We start from the raw sequence: 17,664 nt of genomic DNA on the forward strand, positions 1-17,664 counted from the left end.
GCTGTGTCTCTCTGTCAAATAAATACATAAAATCTTTAAAAAAAAAAAAAAGCAAGCAACAGACTAGATACCGTGCCATTATAGGCTATGTTTTTGATGAGCTATTAAAACTCAGCTTGGACCTTATATATCAGTTTGGAAAGAATTGCAAACTGAACATAGAATCATTTCATTCTCTGAAAGTGTGCCCAAGGGCATGCAAAAGGTTGGGAACACCCAGAATAATGGTAAGAGTTGGGGATAGAGCAGAAGACCTGGATGTGCCAAAGCCCTCAATAAATATTTGAGATTGACTAGAAAGAAGGTAGATGACCATGTTAAGGTGGGGAAAAGGGCAGTGAGGCAAAGTGGCCCACAAGGAAATGTGGGATGGGAGTCAGTAATGTACAGGTATGCAAAAACAGTTCTCTACAACAGAGTTCCTTAAAATGTAGACAAAGGATTAGCTGAATCAGCATCACCTGGCTTATTTGTTTGAAATTCTGGCTCCTTGGCTTCATATTCCAACTTAATGAGATCACAGTGGACAGCTGAGAAGAATCTGAATTTTAGTAGGTTCTCAGGTGGTTCTTACCCAAACTAAAGTTTGAGAACTGGTAGTTTAGAAGTATCAGTGGAGAACTGAGAAAATGCTGACCCTGCCTTTTATTCCCTTGATAAGCAGAATGTTGGAGAATAATCATCTTTGACTCGAGGTAATTGTGGAGAGGTAGCGAGGCCACTACGAGGAGGTTAGGATGTTGCGATAGTTTACAGTAGGATTGGGGATGTGGAGATCTGTTTGAATAATAGCTTTGCTTCTGGCAGATATTCCTTCTAGGCAGCTGTTAAAACAGCAAAGGGAATTTTAAAAAAAAAAAAGATTTTATTCATTTATTTGAGAGAGATCATGGTGGGGGAAGGAGCAGGGAGGGAGAAGGGAGGAGCAGACTCCCTGCTGAGCGCGGAGCCCCGTTGTGGGGTTCAATCCCAGACCCTGGGGTCATGACCTGAGCTGAAGGCGGACGCTTAACCCACTGAGCCACTCAGGTGCCCCAACAAAGGGGATTTTAAATTACCAAAATTCATAGAACATTTAACAGAAACTTTTCAATTTGTTTCTTTAAAAATTATGTAAATGTTTTGGATGGTTTTATCCATTTTGAGGAATGTTTAAATTGAGAAAATTGCTAGCAAATCAAGTATTAGTATTACATCTACTAGATGCTAGGAATGAAAACTAAAGGGGAACAAGATAGATAAGCAACCTGGTCTTAGCTTAGCTTTTACAGTAGGCGGGAAGAGAGAATATAGAAATTAATTAATTTACAAATTTTAATATCATCTGAAAAGTAATATGCTAGGCCAAGTATAGCATGGTCTGAGAACTGGTAGGAAGAGCATGGAAAGATTACCTGAGGAATTGATGAGCAAGCTGAATCTCAAGAATGAGCTGGCCAAATGAAGAAGGGTGAGGGATGTTCCCATCAGAGGCAACTATAAGGAGCTGAAAAAGGTGTAAGACTATAGAGTTGAAAATTTTCTGTTGTTGGAGTGGAGAATGTGGGGGCAGATAGTGAGAAATGAGGCTAGAGAGATTAAGCAGGGACCAGAGCCTGCAAAACCTTAAAATCATGTTGAGGACTTTGGGATTTTACCTAAAAGGCAAAGGGGACTAAATGATGTAAAAATGGGAGGTCTCAATCAGATTCATGTTTTAGAAAGTTCTCTCTGTGGGGCGCCTAGTTGGCTCAGTTGATTAAGCATCTGCCTTCAACTCAGGCCATGATCCCAGGGTCCTGGGATCTGAGCCCCACATCGAGCCCCACATCAGGCTCCCTGCTCAGAGGGGAATCTGCTTCTCCCTTTCCCTCTGCTGCTCCACCTGCTTGTGCTTGCTCTCTGTGTGTCAAATAAATTAAAAAAACCTAAAATAAAAAAGTTTTCTCTGCCTACAGTTTGAAGAATGAATTTCAGGGGTGACAAGACTAGAGACACAGGAGATGGATCAGATTTCCAAGGGAAGTGGGGAAGTGAGACTTCAGACTTTTCTCTTGTAGAGAACCTAGAACCAGTAAAGAACAGCAGACCATTTTAGAAGATGGAGATAAGAGGAAAACAGGGAGAACATAGTGTAAGGGAACTGAGGGACAAGAGAGTTCGTGTGATTTATAGGGTACTTGGAGAATCCTTAACAGATTGTTGCAGATTGTTCTTACCTCCATGAAAATCTGCAAAATGAAGGCATTTTGGTTGAAAACTAGCACCTCTTGGGGCACCTGGGTGGCTCAGCCGTTGGGAGTCTGCCTTCGGCTCAGGTCATGATCCCAGGGCCCTGGGATCGAGCCCCGCATTGGGCTCCCTGCTCAGCGGGAAGCCTGCTTCTCCCTCTCCCACTCCCCCTGCTTGTGTTCCCTCTCTCGCTGTGTCTCTCTCTGTCAAATAAATAAAATCTTAAAAAAAAAAAAAAGAATAAAATCTTTAAAAAAAAAAAATTAGCACCCCTTCACAGCTTTATGGAAGCTGTTACTACAAATATTATTTTGTATTCTCTCAAAGGGACTTAAAATGTACATGAAACTTTTTTACCAAAAGCATTATATTTATTGTTTTAGCTTAATTGTTTGAAAATTTGTTTTTAAAATATTAAATGCTGAGTATTAACCTAATGCTTTAATAGAAAGTTAACTTTAGGATTACTCCATTTTATTGTATAATTGTTAAGCATGCTTTGCTAAGTCCTAAACTTTGAATTGAATGTCAGTGACATAAAAATGCAAATTAGGGATTTTATGTTGTTGGGTATAGTGGGCTCATTGTTGCTGAAATACATTCTAGAAACCATAGGGGTAAATGCAGTAGCAGATATTTAAAAAGTTACTAAGCTAGGCACAGCCTTATAACTGAGACACTTTAAAAAATAAATTAAGGATCATATAAAGGCACATTTTTGTGAGTTATGAGGCTAAATTATATTAACTTAGAGAATATGTATTTTACAAAAAAACAAAAACAGTCAACAAGCTCATACAATACAGAATGTTACCTCACAAGTCCTACGTTCCTCTCACATAACCCCATATCACTTTGTGTTACACTCAGTTGCTAGACAGCTGTCAAAATGATAATTCTGTTCAGAATCTGAATGGACCCATTTGTACCACTTTTGGTTAGGTTCCTTCTGTTAGTGACAGTTTAGGCATAGAAAGGCCTTAGTGCTTGTCAGATTTCACAGCTGTTTTACATAAAGGTTTTTTTTCTGGAAGAACTTTTGTTTGTTGAGTAAAAGACCCCTAGGAGATCATTGGGAGGAGCCTGAGTGAGATGTAATATTCTCAGAAAACTAGTTGTTTCTTCTAGAGGCCATGCATGAGAAGATGGAAGGCATCCCTGTAACTTCTTGAAAACTTAGATAATCAGAGATATCCGTCATGTTTACTGTGTAACCTCTTACCAACTACTACTACTGTATCTCTTTTCTGGGAATTTACACAGTACTTTGTGACAGGACAGATGATTCAAATGAGTAATGTTCTTTTCAGAGAAGTTCCAAGAACACAGCAAACACAACTGCCCTGGACCTGTATGCCATTTTTATTTTGTTTGCATGTGCTTTTTTTTTTTTTTAAGATTTTATTTATTTGACAGAGCACAAGTAGGCAGAGGGACAGGGAGAAGCAGACTCCCAGCTGAGCAAGGAGCCCGATGTGGGACTTGATCCCAGGATCCTAGGATCATAACATGAGCCGAAGGCAGGCACTTAACCGACTGAGGCACCCAGGCACCCACATGTGCTTTTTATTCCTCAGATTTTGAGGGGTGTCTTTGATACTTATTTTCTTAGAGAGAGCTAAAAAGTTATCAAGACTTTGAGCAAGGCAACATTCAAGGAAACCATTCTAAAAATAGGTTGACCTTAATGACCAAACTTGCAAAGTTTAAAAAATGTCTTGGTAGTTTGACAGTATTTATTTTGTAAGTGATATATTTGTCTTTCAGGGAGAAAAGATGATCTGGTTTTAATGTAAATATGAATCAAAGGATCATTAATATTTAAAACTAGAAACCACTGATTTACTATATTAAAAAATAAACTGGAAAGGTAAAGATCATTTATTCCGTGAAATGAACAGACTCAGAGATTTGATTTAAAAAGAGGAATTAAATAAAGCTGAGTGTAATGATTTTTCTTTTTAATTCTAAATTTAGAGGAAAAGGATTTTGTCCTGTGACAAGAGATTTTAAGTGACATTAGGAAATAAATGAAAAGGGATGAAAGAGTTAATTTCTTTTGTACTATTAGGAAATTACAAGTTGAGAATGTATTTGCATTAGTGTTTAAACTTCAGCAGATTCTGAAATAATGTTTTTTAAAAGGCATTTTTTTGACTCTTTTAGAAAACGTAGAGACTAAAATAAATTCTAAGTCTCTAATAAATTGCTTATAGCTATTTACATTTACTATACATTCAGTTCATATTGTTTCTTAAAGCCTAGTCCTAACCGTATTGCTACTTAGTAACTAAATGACACATTTTTGTGTCCCAGTTTTTTCATCTGTAGAACAGTACCGTGATAGTACCACTTAGCATTATTGTCAAGATTAAAGAGAGACTATACAAGCAGTTCTTGTTTTGTATAGATTCAATATGCATTAATTTCATTTACCACAGTTTAATTAAATGATGCCAGTCTCCCAAAAACACATCTCAGATTTAAGTCTCCATGGTATATTAACTGTAATTGAATAAAGGACAAACTTCACTGCTAGCACTGGAGTCCATAAATCACTATGTGAATAACAGAGGTGAATCATGATTATCGACTAATCATGTCACTTCTTTCAAAGTCTCTTGGTGATTGGTCATTGCCATACCTGTTATTCAGTTCATACAGACAGCAAACCATGTAGTAGTATTACCTTCTTGTCTCTTGGTCATAAACCCATATGACATTTTCCAAAAGTGGATGATCAAAAGGGAATGGGTGAATAAAGATGGAAGTCCAGCAAAGAAATGAAAAATGATAACACAGGAAAAAGTGAAATTCATATCAAGCCTAGATGGAGTTTTGGAAGAAATAGCTGACTGTAGGGATGTTGATTGACACTGCCACTGTTGGAGAGACTCTAGATTTGATCCGGAAGAACTTAGTGAAGTCTCACTGATTAACATAAACAAGGAAAGAGCTTTAACATTGTGACAAGAATTTTTGAAGGTTGCAGAATAATCAATATTTTCCATAAATCACTTTGCACGGTTTCAGCTTGCTCGATCATTTTTACAGTCCTACATTGTAATGCAAAGTGAGGACTGCCTATACGTACATTAAAGTGCTTAGAACAATTCCTAGCACTTAGTAAGTGTTCAAGTAATGTTTTTCACTGTAATTATTAGCAATAGCATTAATTAGTTGTAACAATGATTGTAGTAAGGGAGAGGGATGCCTAACATTAAGTGAGTGCCTAAAAATATGTATGGGGTGCTTTGCCTATATTAATTATCTCACCTGATTTTCATAGATTTCATAGAACTCTGAGGTAATTTTTAGCCTATTTTTACAGCTGAACAAACAGGGACTTCTTTAAGAAAGTTTTTAAGTACTTGTCCAGGATCACATAGCCCCTAACTAGGAAAGCTGGTATTCCAATAAGGTATGTCTGAATTATCTTTCCAGGTCTTTCATGTTTCTAGTAATAGTTGGTTCTTGGTGAGACTATGACAATCTTTAAAAAGTGATTTAAGTCTTTGCTATTGGAGCGCCTGGGTGGCTCAGTCGTTAAGCATCTGTCTGCCTTCGGCTCTGGGATCGAGCCCCACATCGGGCTCCCTGCTTAGCAGGAAGCCTGCTTCTCCCTCTCCCACTCCCCCTGCTTGTATTCCCTCTCTCGCTGTGTCTCTCCGTCAAATAAATAAAATCTTAAAAAAAAAAAAAAAGTCTTTGCTATTGATAAGCATCTTTAAAATATGCCATAAAAATTCAAAAGATAATTCCATGGGGAATTCTAATTGGGATGAAGAAAGCAAGAATAAATCTTTGCAGCTTACTTGTATTTATTATTGTGTTATTGTGCTGTTATTTTATGTTTATTTTTTTTTGTTTGTCCCCATAATGATTAGCAATAAGACTTTTAGAATTAAAAAAAATTGTTATAGCTTTGCTTGGATAACATATTGGAATAGGTACCTTTTTTTAAGGCCAATTCAAAGAGATGTCCCTGGTAAAACTAATGTTAATTCGTTTTCTGTTTTGGGGTAGACCTGTCACCTCCATTGACAGTTTCTTATATATATAGCAGTTTCTTTTGGTTTTGCTAATGAAAAACTCTGGATGCTGAGTATGCATAGGTTTTACCACTATTTTTTAATGTTTTTATTAAATATTAGATGTAAAAGAATGTTGGCACAAAATGTATAAGATATAAAGAACAACAATACAAATGAAAGGCATCAAGATTGGAAAGGAAGAGATAAAACTATTTCTATTTGCAATGTGGTCTTGTATATAGAAACTCCTAAGGAATACACACACACACACACACACACACAATTTCAAATTATTAGAACTGATAAGTTCAGCAAAGTTGTGAGGTACAAGAGCATTATTGCAAAGCCCAATTTATTTTTAAGGAATAAATAATGCAAAAACAAAATTTTTAAAATTTCAGTACTCAGGAATATGTGTAAGACTTGTACACTGAAAGCTATAGAACATTGTTGAAAAAAGTTAAAGATCTAAGTCAGTGGAAGGACATCACATGTTTATGGATCAGAAGACTTAATTCATTAAAGTGGCAGTGCTCCCCAAATTAATCATATTCAACATAATCGCTATCAAGTCCTGTTTTTTTGTAGAAATCGACAAACTGGTCATATGTAAAATCAAGAGATCCAGAATAGCCAAAAAAGTCTTGAAAAAGATGAACAGTTACAGGGCTCACTGATTTTAAAACTTACGACAAAGCTGCAGTAATCAAACAGTATGGTACTCACATAAGGAGGACATAGGCTAGTGGAGCAGAATTGAGAGTACAGAAGTAGACCCTTACATTTGTGGTCAGTTGAATTTCACCAAGAGCAGCAGGAGTTTTCAATAAGGAAAGGATAGTCTTTAAGAAAGGGTGCTGGGACAACTGGATATCCATATGCAAATAATGAAGTTGGATGGAGACCTCACACCATACTAAAAAATTAACTCAAGGGGTGCCTGGCTGTCTCAGTCAGTGGATCATGCAACTCTTGATCTTGGGGTTGTGAGTTTGAACCTCACGTTGGGTGTAGAGGTAGCTTAAAAATAAAATCTTTAAAAAAATTAACTCAAAATGAATCAAAGATTTAAATATAAGAGCTACAAATATAAAATTCTTAGAACAAAAAACGTATAAATCTTCATGACTTTGGATTACGCACTTTCGTTTCTTAGATACAACACCAAAAGCATAAGCAACAAAAGAAAAGAGATAAATTGGACTTAATCAAAATTTAAAACACCATGAAGAAAGTTAAAAGAACACCATGAAGAAAGTTAAAAGGCAGCTCACAGAATGGGAAAAAATATTTGCAGATCATACATCTGGTAAGGGAATTGTGGCATAAAGCTCACATGGCTCACTCCCTCACACTGCTTCCAGGAATCTGCCCACCCAAAGTAGCTGGTTGCCTGTCACTCTGTATCTCTCTTACCCTGCCTTAAAAACAAACAAACAAACAAACTTACTACTTGTTACTTACAGCACTTATTACTGCCGTACATTTATTTGTTTACTACCAGGCTCCTTCACCTTCCTCCCCCCAGGTGAGTCTGATTGGGGCAGAGACTAGTTCCTACACTGCTCTATCTGTAGCTAGAGCAGTAGCTGTCGTTGGTGTTCATTAAATGTTGGGACAATGAATGAGTAAATCCTTTAAGTTCCAGAGCTCAAGCAGTACTTTCTCTTTTCCTATTTGGTTCTCATAGATTTAGTCCCTATTCTGAATTCCTCTGATACCTATTGCCTTTACTTTGGCAACAAGTTCAACTTTGACATTAATATTTGTATATCTTGTCTATCCGGTGAGGCAAGGACTGTACCTTACCTTTTTCTTCGCCTAGAAAGTCTAGGATACAGCAGGAGTCAGCAAAAACTCATTAATTTTAAAAATAAACCAAGTTAATCTGTATGGTGTTGAATCACAAGTCCTTTCAACAAATTCATTTATTCATTTGACGAATATTTAGTGAACATCTATATCTCAGGCACTATTTCAGGTGCTAAACATATCGCAGTAAACAAAATGGGCAACAACCCTGCTTTCATGAAGCTTACAGTATATAGAGAGAGGAGATAAAAATAAACATAAATACTGAGTGATACCTGCTATGAGAAGAATAAAACAGTAAGCGGAATAGGGAGTTCCAGTGTGACGTTGGAGAGTTCTATTTTAATTTAGTTTAGTTTTTTACTATTTTATTTTTTAAAGATTTATTTATTTTAGAGAGAGTTGGGGGGGCAGACGGAGAGAATTTCAAGCAGACTCTCTGCTGAGCACGGAGCCCGATGCAGGGCTCAATCCCATGACCGAGATCGCGACCTGAGCCAAAACCAAGAGTTGGACGCTTAACTGACTGAGCCACCCAGGTTCCCTGAGAGTTGCTATTTTAATCGTTGTTGGGGGAAAGCCTCTCTGACTAAAGGAGCAAGCCCTGTAGATGTCTGGTAGGAGAGCTTTGGGGGCGGGGGGAACAGGAAGTACAAGGCTCTTCAACAAAGATTCTTGTGTTTGAAGTGACTGTGTGGTTGTAAGGCTGAGGCTGGTAGGAGATGAAGTCAAATCATGTAATGCCTTGAGAACATTTAACAGTCTTGGTTTTCTTCAAGTGAGATGGGAGGCTATTGGAGAGTTTTTGCATGCAGGATAATTTTGGTTGATGTGTGGATTTAGAGGTGTGTGTCTTGGGTAGAAGCAGGGAGACCAATTAAAAGGTTCTTGGAGTAATCCAGTTGAAATATGATGCTAGCTTATTAGACCAGAGTGGTAGCAGTGGAAGTGGTGAGAATTGGTTTGATCCTGGATATGTTTTGAGAGTAAATCTGATAGAATCTGCTAATGGTTTGGATGTGGACATAAGAGAGAATCAAACATAATTCCTAAGATTTGGGCTAAGATTTTGGTAATAGAGATGCTGTTAACTGAAAGGAGTGAAAATATAGGTGGTATTATTTTGTTTTGTCTGTTGGGGCTTGGGGATTTACTGTGGAATCAGTCAGTTTTTGACACATTAAGTTTGAGATACGTATTTAATATCCAAGTCGAAATAACAAGTATGTAATCAGATATATTGGAGTTAAAGAGGGAGGCCCAGGTAAGACACCTAAATTTGGAAGTTGTCAATGTATAGATGGTTTTTAAAGCCAGAAGAATCAATTAGATCACCCAAGAAGTGGCTATAGGAGAAAAAGTGCTCTGACTGAACCCTGGGGCACTCCAGAATTTGGAGGTTGGGGAAATGAGGAGGAATCAGCAAAGGAGACAGTGGAATATAACAGATGATGTAAGAGGAAAGTCAAGAGTGTCTGAAGTTAGCTGGGGGGGTTGAAAGTACAACAAGGAGGGAACAATTACCTATGTCAAATACTGTTTGATAAATGATAAATTTGATAAGTCAAATGCTGTTTGATGAGAATTGACTTCATTAGTTACTAATTCATTAGGGTTCACCATACCAAACGAATAATTGCCTAAGCAAAATTAATGAGCTTCTCAGGAAAAACCCGTCTCAACATTTGCCAGTTATGTATCTGTTAAATGTAGACTTTGCTAGGGAGCCTGGGTGGCTCAGTCAGTTAAGTGTCCAACTCCTGTTTTCAGCTCAGGTTGTGATCTCAGGGTTGTGAGATCAGGCCCTGTGTCAGGCTCCACGCAGAGTCTGCTTAAGATTCTCTTTCTCCTTCTCCCTTTGCCCCTCCCCCCCTTTTCTCTTTTTCTAAAATCTTTTTAAAAAAATTTAAACTTTGCCAATTAGAAAATTTAAAATGTTAGTCCTGAGTTTTCAAATTGTAACTGTACATTATATGTGATGTGGTACCATATTAAGAAAGGATTTCAAAGACATGTTTTTGTTTTAGTGCATCATTTGTCATTGTGTGAAACCAATGGAATCCATTCATAGACTCTGATTATAAAATTGGGTAATTCCTCATATCCAAGCCAGAGGAAAGAAAGGACTTTTGGAAATCTGTGTTTCTTAGCTTTCTTTCTTTTTTTTTAAACTATAAGACGGAATGTGGAATATTATATTTATTACAGCTAAGTTCCAATTAGAAGCTAATCTGCAGTTGGGTTGACTACTATCAGTGTTTAACATAAATTTAAATAGCAGAAAATTTCCTTTACCTCAGCCTGATTGAAATCCAAGAAGCTTTGCTTACCTAGCTAACCTTGAAACCAAAGGAAAATTAGTATTGCAAGTGAATGATTCGTTTATACTATTAGCTAGGCTCATCATGATTGTATTAGACATCAGTTTTTACATAATAGACTTTTTAGTCCTCTTAATTCTGTTCTTTAAAATGATTTTTCTGATGTATCAGTAGCTTAGAAATTTGAAAATTGTATTTTAGTATCCGCCTGCTGCTTAGTTCTAGAATAATGGAAGTATTCTGTATTTGACATACACCATACCTCTTAATAGCAAATCTTGCTGAGTTTGCTGCTGGTTATACATCATTATCGAATGACACAACAGCATTCTCTACATAGTAGAGAAAAAGATAGTTTAGGATGTGAGTAAAAGGACACCATTATGCTGAACTGCCATGTGGTGTGAGATTTTTTATGAAGATTTTCTCTTTTATTCAAATGTTGCCAAGGATTTGAAGCGTTCATTACCAGCTGGACTTGGTCTCTCAGAAACCCAAATTACATCTCATGGCTTTGACAATACCAAAGAGGGGGTTATTGAAGCAGGAGCATTTCAAGGTAAGAGCCTACATATTTTTAAAGATGGCTGGGTGGAGGATGGGAGAAATGCATCAAAAGCTATCTTTATTAATAAAGCATTATAAAGTCCTTTGATTCTGTGATAAAACACTGATTTTATAAGCATAATTTTTTCTCTTCAATTTAAATAATTTAGGAATTGTTTTAGTAGTCTTCCTTATATAAATAGATCAATATGCATAATTTCACTGATTATTAAAGAATTGGTTTTAAAATATTAAAGTAAAAACTGAAAAATTATATAAAAAATGCAGATTTAAATTATTTTAGCTTTTAACCACAAAATTTATAAGTATTATTTTATATAAATACATATTTCCTATTTCAAAACAATTAGAAAAGTAACTTTTGTTTTTCCTATTACACATTCCATGTAAGAGGTCTCCCAAGACCACCCTCAGATTCAGTAATTTGCTGAGAGTACTCACAGAACTCAGTATATAGTCATACTCATGACGATGATTATTACAGAGAAAGTATACCAAACACAATTAGCAAGGGCAAAGGATGCCTGAGGCAGTCTGGCAAAAGTAGGCATAACTTACAAGGGTCTTCTCCCACAGGACATTAGACAGCAGTCATTAATTATGTTTAATTCCCCCAGCAGACTGTGACAACATGTATGAACTATTGCGAACCAAGGAAGCTCTTTAGAGCCTCAGTGCCCAGGGCCTTTATTGGAGATTGCTTGTATAGGCACCCTCTGCCTGGCAGGTACCAACATTCCAGACTCCCAGAAGGAAAACAGGCGTTTAGCATAAACCACATTGTTTGTATAAACAGTTTAGGCATAGTGAACCAGTTTTACCATTCTAGGAATGGAGGCCCAAAATATAAGTTTCCAGATGCCAACCAAAAGGCCAATTATGTAAGCTGGACTCTTTAAGGATAAACAGACTTGCTATGTTAACTCTTTTCTGCACACATTTCATATATAGGTCTATTTTTAATATAAGGGAAAAGTTGCATCCTTTTAATACTTTGCATATAATAACCTTTTTCAGGTGTTTTTTTAATTTTCACGTGAGTGAAAGTAAAACCATTTAAACATTTGGAGATAAAAAATGAATTGTTTTTTTCTTTAGCTATAGTTAAAATAGTAGTTATATTTGATGTTCAATGAAGTATATTTTAAAACTTCATTATAATTTCATAAAATGAAAAAAAATCTCTGTGCCTTTGCAATCCTTAGCCCTCTTGTAGATAATAGTATTCTGTATTTTTATTATACTAATAGCCAATACTTGATTCAAAAACAACTTATATTTTGAAATATATTCTTTCCTAAATGGGTCCTGCAAATAAGCATTTAGGATAATCCAGAATAACAGCCTCTGCTCTAGGCTATAAAATGAATGGGCTATCTAGTGACATCATTTTTCCCCCTTTTTATCCTTAGGTTCAGAAAAATAAAACCATAGAAAGGTAACATATATGTCAGTATCTCGGTAGTCATTATGTAGCATTCTGGCTAGCATATCTTATCTAGGGGATAACTTTGATTTTGAAAGGGTTGACTGCCTAAAATTATGAGTGCTTAAAGGATAAAAGGCTTGCATAATGTGACACCATTTTTGGACCAGTCACCAATTTCCAAATTTAAATGTCAATAGGAAATATAAAAATGCTTTTACTATTAAGATGTTTTAAGTATTCTCAGTGAAATTATTTAACTGATATTTGGTTTAATCTTTTTCCCCTTAAGTAGAATAGTAGTATACAATGATTGAAATCAACTGACCATTATAAACTGTTGTGTGTAAGCATGGAAATGCTGACAAGTTTCACTTGCTTATTGATATATCCTAGTCCTTCAAAGTGGAATAAAAAATATGTTTCATGATAATGGCAGTAATTTATGTCTCTTTGAATTGTCTTTATGTAATTTTTTTTAACATAAGTTACATTGTTGATCAGTATATTAAAAAGAATCATTCTGCCTTATGCAGATTAGTTAAGCATTTATTAGAAAGCTGTAGTTTTTTTGTTTTTTTGTTTTGTTTTTTCAGAAAGTTGTAGTTGTTTTAAGTGTCTTTGTTTAAAAGTATTTACAGATAAATTGGAATGAACATGAGAAAAAGCAACTCTATTAAAATGTATGAAATTGGTCTTATGAAAAAAATGTGAAAGGACTTGGGGCTCTTTTAGCTCTCTGGAAAAATGACTGAATAATAACTTAATAATGACTTTATTACTTGAACAGTTGCTTCAAGAAAAGTATTAACCATTTACTTTTCCATCTCTAGAGCAAATTTAGGAGAACTTATACTTTAGCCTACCAACAGCAAATACTGAAAGCTACCTAACAAATACATTGCAGAATTAGTAATAGTGGGAATCATGAATAAATCAAAGCTCATTAGAGTGAAGTACACTTGATACCTGAGTTTTGTTTTAGTGGGGTGTTGATCATTACCTACATATATTCATATTCCTAGATTCCTGTTATTGAGGTAAAATGGAGCTAATTCCTCAAAATTTAGTCAATAAGCAAGATTTTAGATTTTTAAGAATTATTTTTTATTGGATATTAGTGAATGATTTTAGTATTGCATTTAGTCTAAATTAGTGGTTTAAAGGGTTGAAGATACAGAGAAGTGATAATAACCCATGAAAGGAAAAGGAAAAGGCTGGGAAAAAACCCAGTTACCAGGGCACCATGTCTTTTGCTATTTCAGTTTGGAAGGTTCTATATCATTTGTTACATATATTATACACATCTCCTGTGTCATGGGATTATTTCTTATGAAAGATTAATAAACAGTAATAACCAGAACAACAGAGCTCTGTTCCTGGGATCATCAAGAAGTAGAATTACAGTAGTCATTTTTTTTTTTTAACATTTGCTTATATAACAGAAACCCTTGTGCCTTGGATAGTAGAGATAGTCTTTGTTTAAAATGGTGATTGGATTGGATAACCTATTAAAATGCCTTCCAACTCACTAAGTAATTTATGGATTGGTGTTTTCTGTATTGAATTTAATAATGGAGATTTTAGGGTGTGAATTCAGAGCATCTGAGTCTCTGATAAGCTGTTTAACCCCTCTGGGGTTTATTTCTCCTATAGTTTAATGTCAGACTTAGTTGATTTCTGTCATCCCTTCTAATTTTAAATTTTATAGTTTATCAGATTTAAAGAGATAAATATCTCCTACTTTGAAAGGTAGTGCCAGTCTATTTAGGTCTATTGCATGTTTGGATTTTAATGTTAGATCTAGTTCAAATTAAAATTGGTTTTCATATTATTAAAACTGGTGACTATTTCTCCAACAGAACTTAGTATATCTGGGATATAATCAATTTTTACTAACTCTAAGTAAAGAAATTTGATCTTGATTTCTGTTCTATTAGAACATTTTAATTACAAATTTGTTTCATTATATGATTTCTAGGGAACTGGGAGAGTGTAGTTGAAATAAAAGTACCTTACAGACTTGAAAATATTCTCAGCTGAATCTGGAAGGATATTAAGTTTTTCAACTTTTAATTATCATTCCCTTAAAGATGTACAGACTTCAGAATTTAAAATAAAGAAAGCAGTTGAAGTTACATGGTTTTATTTGGTTTAATGCCGGACATTAGAACAATGTTGGATAGTCAATTTTCTCATTTTGTAGATAACTAAGGCTCAGAGATATTAATTAATTTGCTAGGACATTCCTGCTACTGTGTGGTAAATAGAGCCAGAATTTCAAATTCAGAGTTAAGAATTTAAAATTCAGTTGTGTTTCATTCAAAAATTGTTTTTTTCCTATGATTCTCAAACTTCCAGTTGAATTTGAGAATAATTTGAGTGGCTTTTAAAAAACCACAAATGCCTAATGTACAGCATGGTGACTATAGTTAATAATACTGTCTTGTATACTTGAAATTTGCTAATAGAATAGATCTCAATTAACCGCGGAAATGTAACCAAAACAAGTGATGGATATATTAGTTTGTGGTAATCATTTCACAATGTATACATATATCAAAACATCACACTGTACACCTGAAATATATACAGATTTTTTTGTTTAATAAATAAAAATAATTGAATAAAAAAGGTAAAACTGAAAAAAAAAAAAAAACCTACAGATACCCACTGATGATCAGTAGATCATCTTGTGGAGTGTCCCAGCTATGTTTTAAAAGCTCCATTCTTGTGATTAGTTAGAATAGCACTCTACATCAGCACTTCTCAAACTTGAGAATACATACAAATCACCTAAGGATCTTGTGAAAATGCAGATTCTAGTTCAGTAGGTCTAGGACAGGGCCTGAGTGTTTGGATTTTTAATGAGCTCTCAGGTGAAATCCCTGATGTAGGTCCCTTGCATCCATACTGTGAGTAGCAGTGATCTACACTGCGTGCTATTGGATTTATGATGTGAAATTTTGGACTACAATTCTTGTGAACGCTGTGACTCGTACACATTTTGTGAATTCTAATTTTGGGACATTATTACATACCTTTGTTTATTTAAAGACCTTTCCTTTGAATGTAGAAGTAGCACGTTATAAAATATTTACTTAAGCTTTAAATCGTTCAGCTATGGAACTTTAATCATATTCTGTTAATTGATTTGGAAATAGCAGAGTCCAGGTAAAGTCCTGTTTAGACGTGATCTTGCCAAGTTTTGTCTTATATGTGTTTTGTTTGGTTTCAACAGTTCCATGAAAAGTTTATACAAGAACTCGCCCTGATCACATCCATTTATTTTTAGTCCATTCCTGCAAGAAAGCAAATATATTAATTCCAGTTTTTAATCCTAGCTTTTTAATATTTTAAGAGCAATGTCAGTAAACCGATACTCAAAATGTGCAGTATGTAGAGGAGGAAAAGGATTTTCACAGTTAAATGTCTACCCTTTCCAGGTTCCCAGGCACCACCATTGCCATCTGTTATGTCTCCTAGCAGGGTTGCAGCTAGTCCACTGGCTCAACAAGGAAGTGATTTAATTGTTCCTGCAGGTATTCACTGCACTGATTGGATAAAGCCCTTCTTGCTACTTCTAAACTAAACTAATTCACTCAGTTTCATAATCCCTTGCTTTATATTCTTAGGTGTGTGTAATTCTGGCTTTTTTTGGTGGCTGCTTCTTTCTTTTTTAACAATAACGGAAATAATCTTTCTAGGCATACCTATTTTTCTGGCTTTTCAGTGTTATTAACTATATATCTTAAACCTGAAATTTAATTCACTTTAAGATTAAAAAACATTGTAAAATTGGATTCATTTTATTTTATTTTTTAAGATTTTATTTATTTATTTGACAGAGAGAGACACAGCGAGAGAGGGAACACAGCAGAGGGAGTGGGAGAGAGAGAAGCAGGGTTCCTGCGGAGCAGGGAGCCCGATGCGGGGCTTGATCCCAGGACCCTGGGATCATGACCTGAGCCGAAAGCAGACGCTTAACGACTAAGCCACCCAGGCGCCCCAAAGTGGATTCATTTTAAATCATGCTTTCTTAACTCTGGAAAAATGTAGATTTACTTATTTGATCCTCTCAGCTTTGCAGCTCTGCTCTCTGTTTTCGGTTAAACAAAAAAGGAGCCTTCAACAACTGGGTTGTTCATTATTTGGAATGGGTCAAGTGGAAAATGTTGTATCTTCCTATTTTCAACCACAGCTTACAGATAGCTTGCAGATTGCAACAAAATGATATGTAATTTACCAGTTATGCCCAATGAAAAGTACTTGGGGAAAATGCATTTCTTTGCATTGAATTTGCTCTATACTTTAATATTATTGCTGGACTATAAAAACAGGAAAAAGTTGAACTACATATTTCTTTTAACATGAAATGTTAACATTCTGTATTTTGTTTCTATGAGAATTTTGTAAATCTTAAATGTATTTGATTTTATATACCGTTCTTGATCTTAGGTTATGGTAAAGTTGTGGCAAAGGCTGGTCTGACTGTAGGAGTAAGTGAGAAAAGAAATTTTTGCTCTGACTTTAAAAACCATTTTTTAGAACTTTTTCTCTTCTCCTTATTTCATTGTTCTTTTTAAATTATTATAAAGTTTTTACTCTAAGTCATTAGTATCATAAGCATTTAACTATTTTCTTCTATGAAAAATATTTACTATAGAAACTCTATACTGGTAGAGTTGCTTTTATGTCATAATTTCTTAATAGTTGGAGCAGTACATTGTCAGGGCTTTATACTGCCTTTATTAATTATGGCTTTTTGCAGGAGGGTGGGTGGTCTCTTGAGAAAAAAAGGAGGTACAATGTAGGTCTTGTTTTAGCCTAGCCTTTCATACTGGTGGTAAGATATTTTTAATGACTATCTGAAATTTGAATTATATTTTTAAATCCTCCAAAATTATAGTAACCTCTGTTGTTACTCTGTTCTACATTGTATGATGAAAGGAGATCACTGTGAAGAGTACATAACCTTTCCAGATTTTTACTGACACAGTTTTTTTTAGGGTCATTAGGTTATAAGATTAATTGTGGGAATTTTGTTTTCTAGAAGTAAAGAGCTTATTTAGAAAAGAAGGCTGGTTGCAGCATTTTTTTTTTTTAAGATGATAGACAAACCACAAAGCATTTGTGTTTAATTGGCAGAAATATTTTTTAAGTGTTTGGAAATTGTCCTCAATTATTCCAGAAAGTTCTAGTCCTTTACTTTGTGGAAACTGTTTTATTTTTAAATGCATAAGTAGTTTAATTTGAATAGCATCAATGGTTTGGTTTTTTTTCCCCTACTTGT

At 35.1% G+C, this 17,664-nt stretch overlaps 1 protein-coding gene across 16 annotated transcripts in view; it reads left to right on the forward strand.

Moving 5' to 3' along the window:
* The window catches only part of ARFIP1 (ARF interacting protein 1), a 113,074-nt gene that overhangs the window by 47,290 nt on the left and 48,120 nt on the right, over positions 1-17,664 (forward strand). For 13 of the 16 annotated variants that reach the window (XR_013446519.1, XM_036103573.2, XM_078069322.1 and 10 more), the window contains 2 exons: positions 10,829-10,937; positions 15,818-15,913. Coding sequence is in view for 14 of the 16 variants with exons in the window: in XM_036103573.2 (XP_035959466.2) it covers positions 10,829-10,937; positions 15,818-15,913 (205 nt within the window). In the remaining 2 variants the exon portion in view is untranslated. Of the gene's footprint in view, positions 1-7,401; positions 7,555-10,828; positions 10,938-15,817; positions 15,914-17,664 lie in introns of all 16 variants that reach the window. The other 3 variants (XM_078069319.1, XM_078069325.1, XM_078069324.1) reach the window with 2 other exon arrangements.

This window comes from Halichoerus grypus, chromosome 3 (genome assembly GCF_964656455.1).
Source record: "Halichoerus grypus chromosome 3, mHalGry1.hap1.1, whole genome shotgun sequence".
In the NCBI taxonomy this organism is placed as follows: domain Eukaryota; kingdom Metazoa; phylum Chordata; class Mammalia; order Carnivora; family Phocidae; genus Halichoerus; species Halichoerus grypus.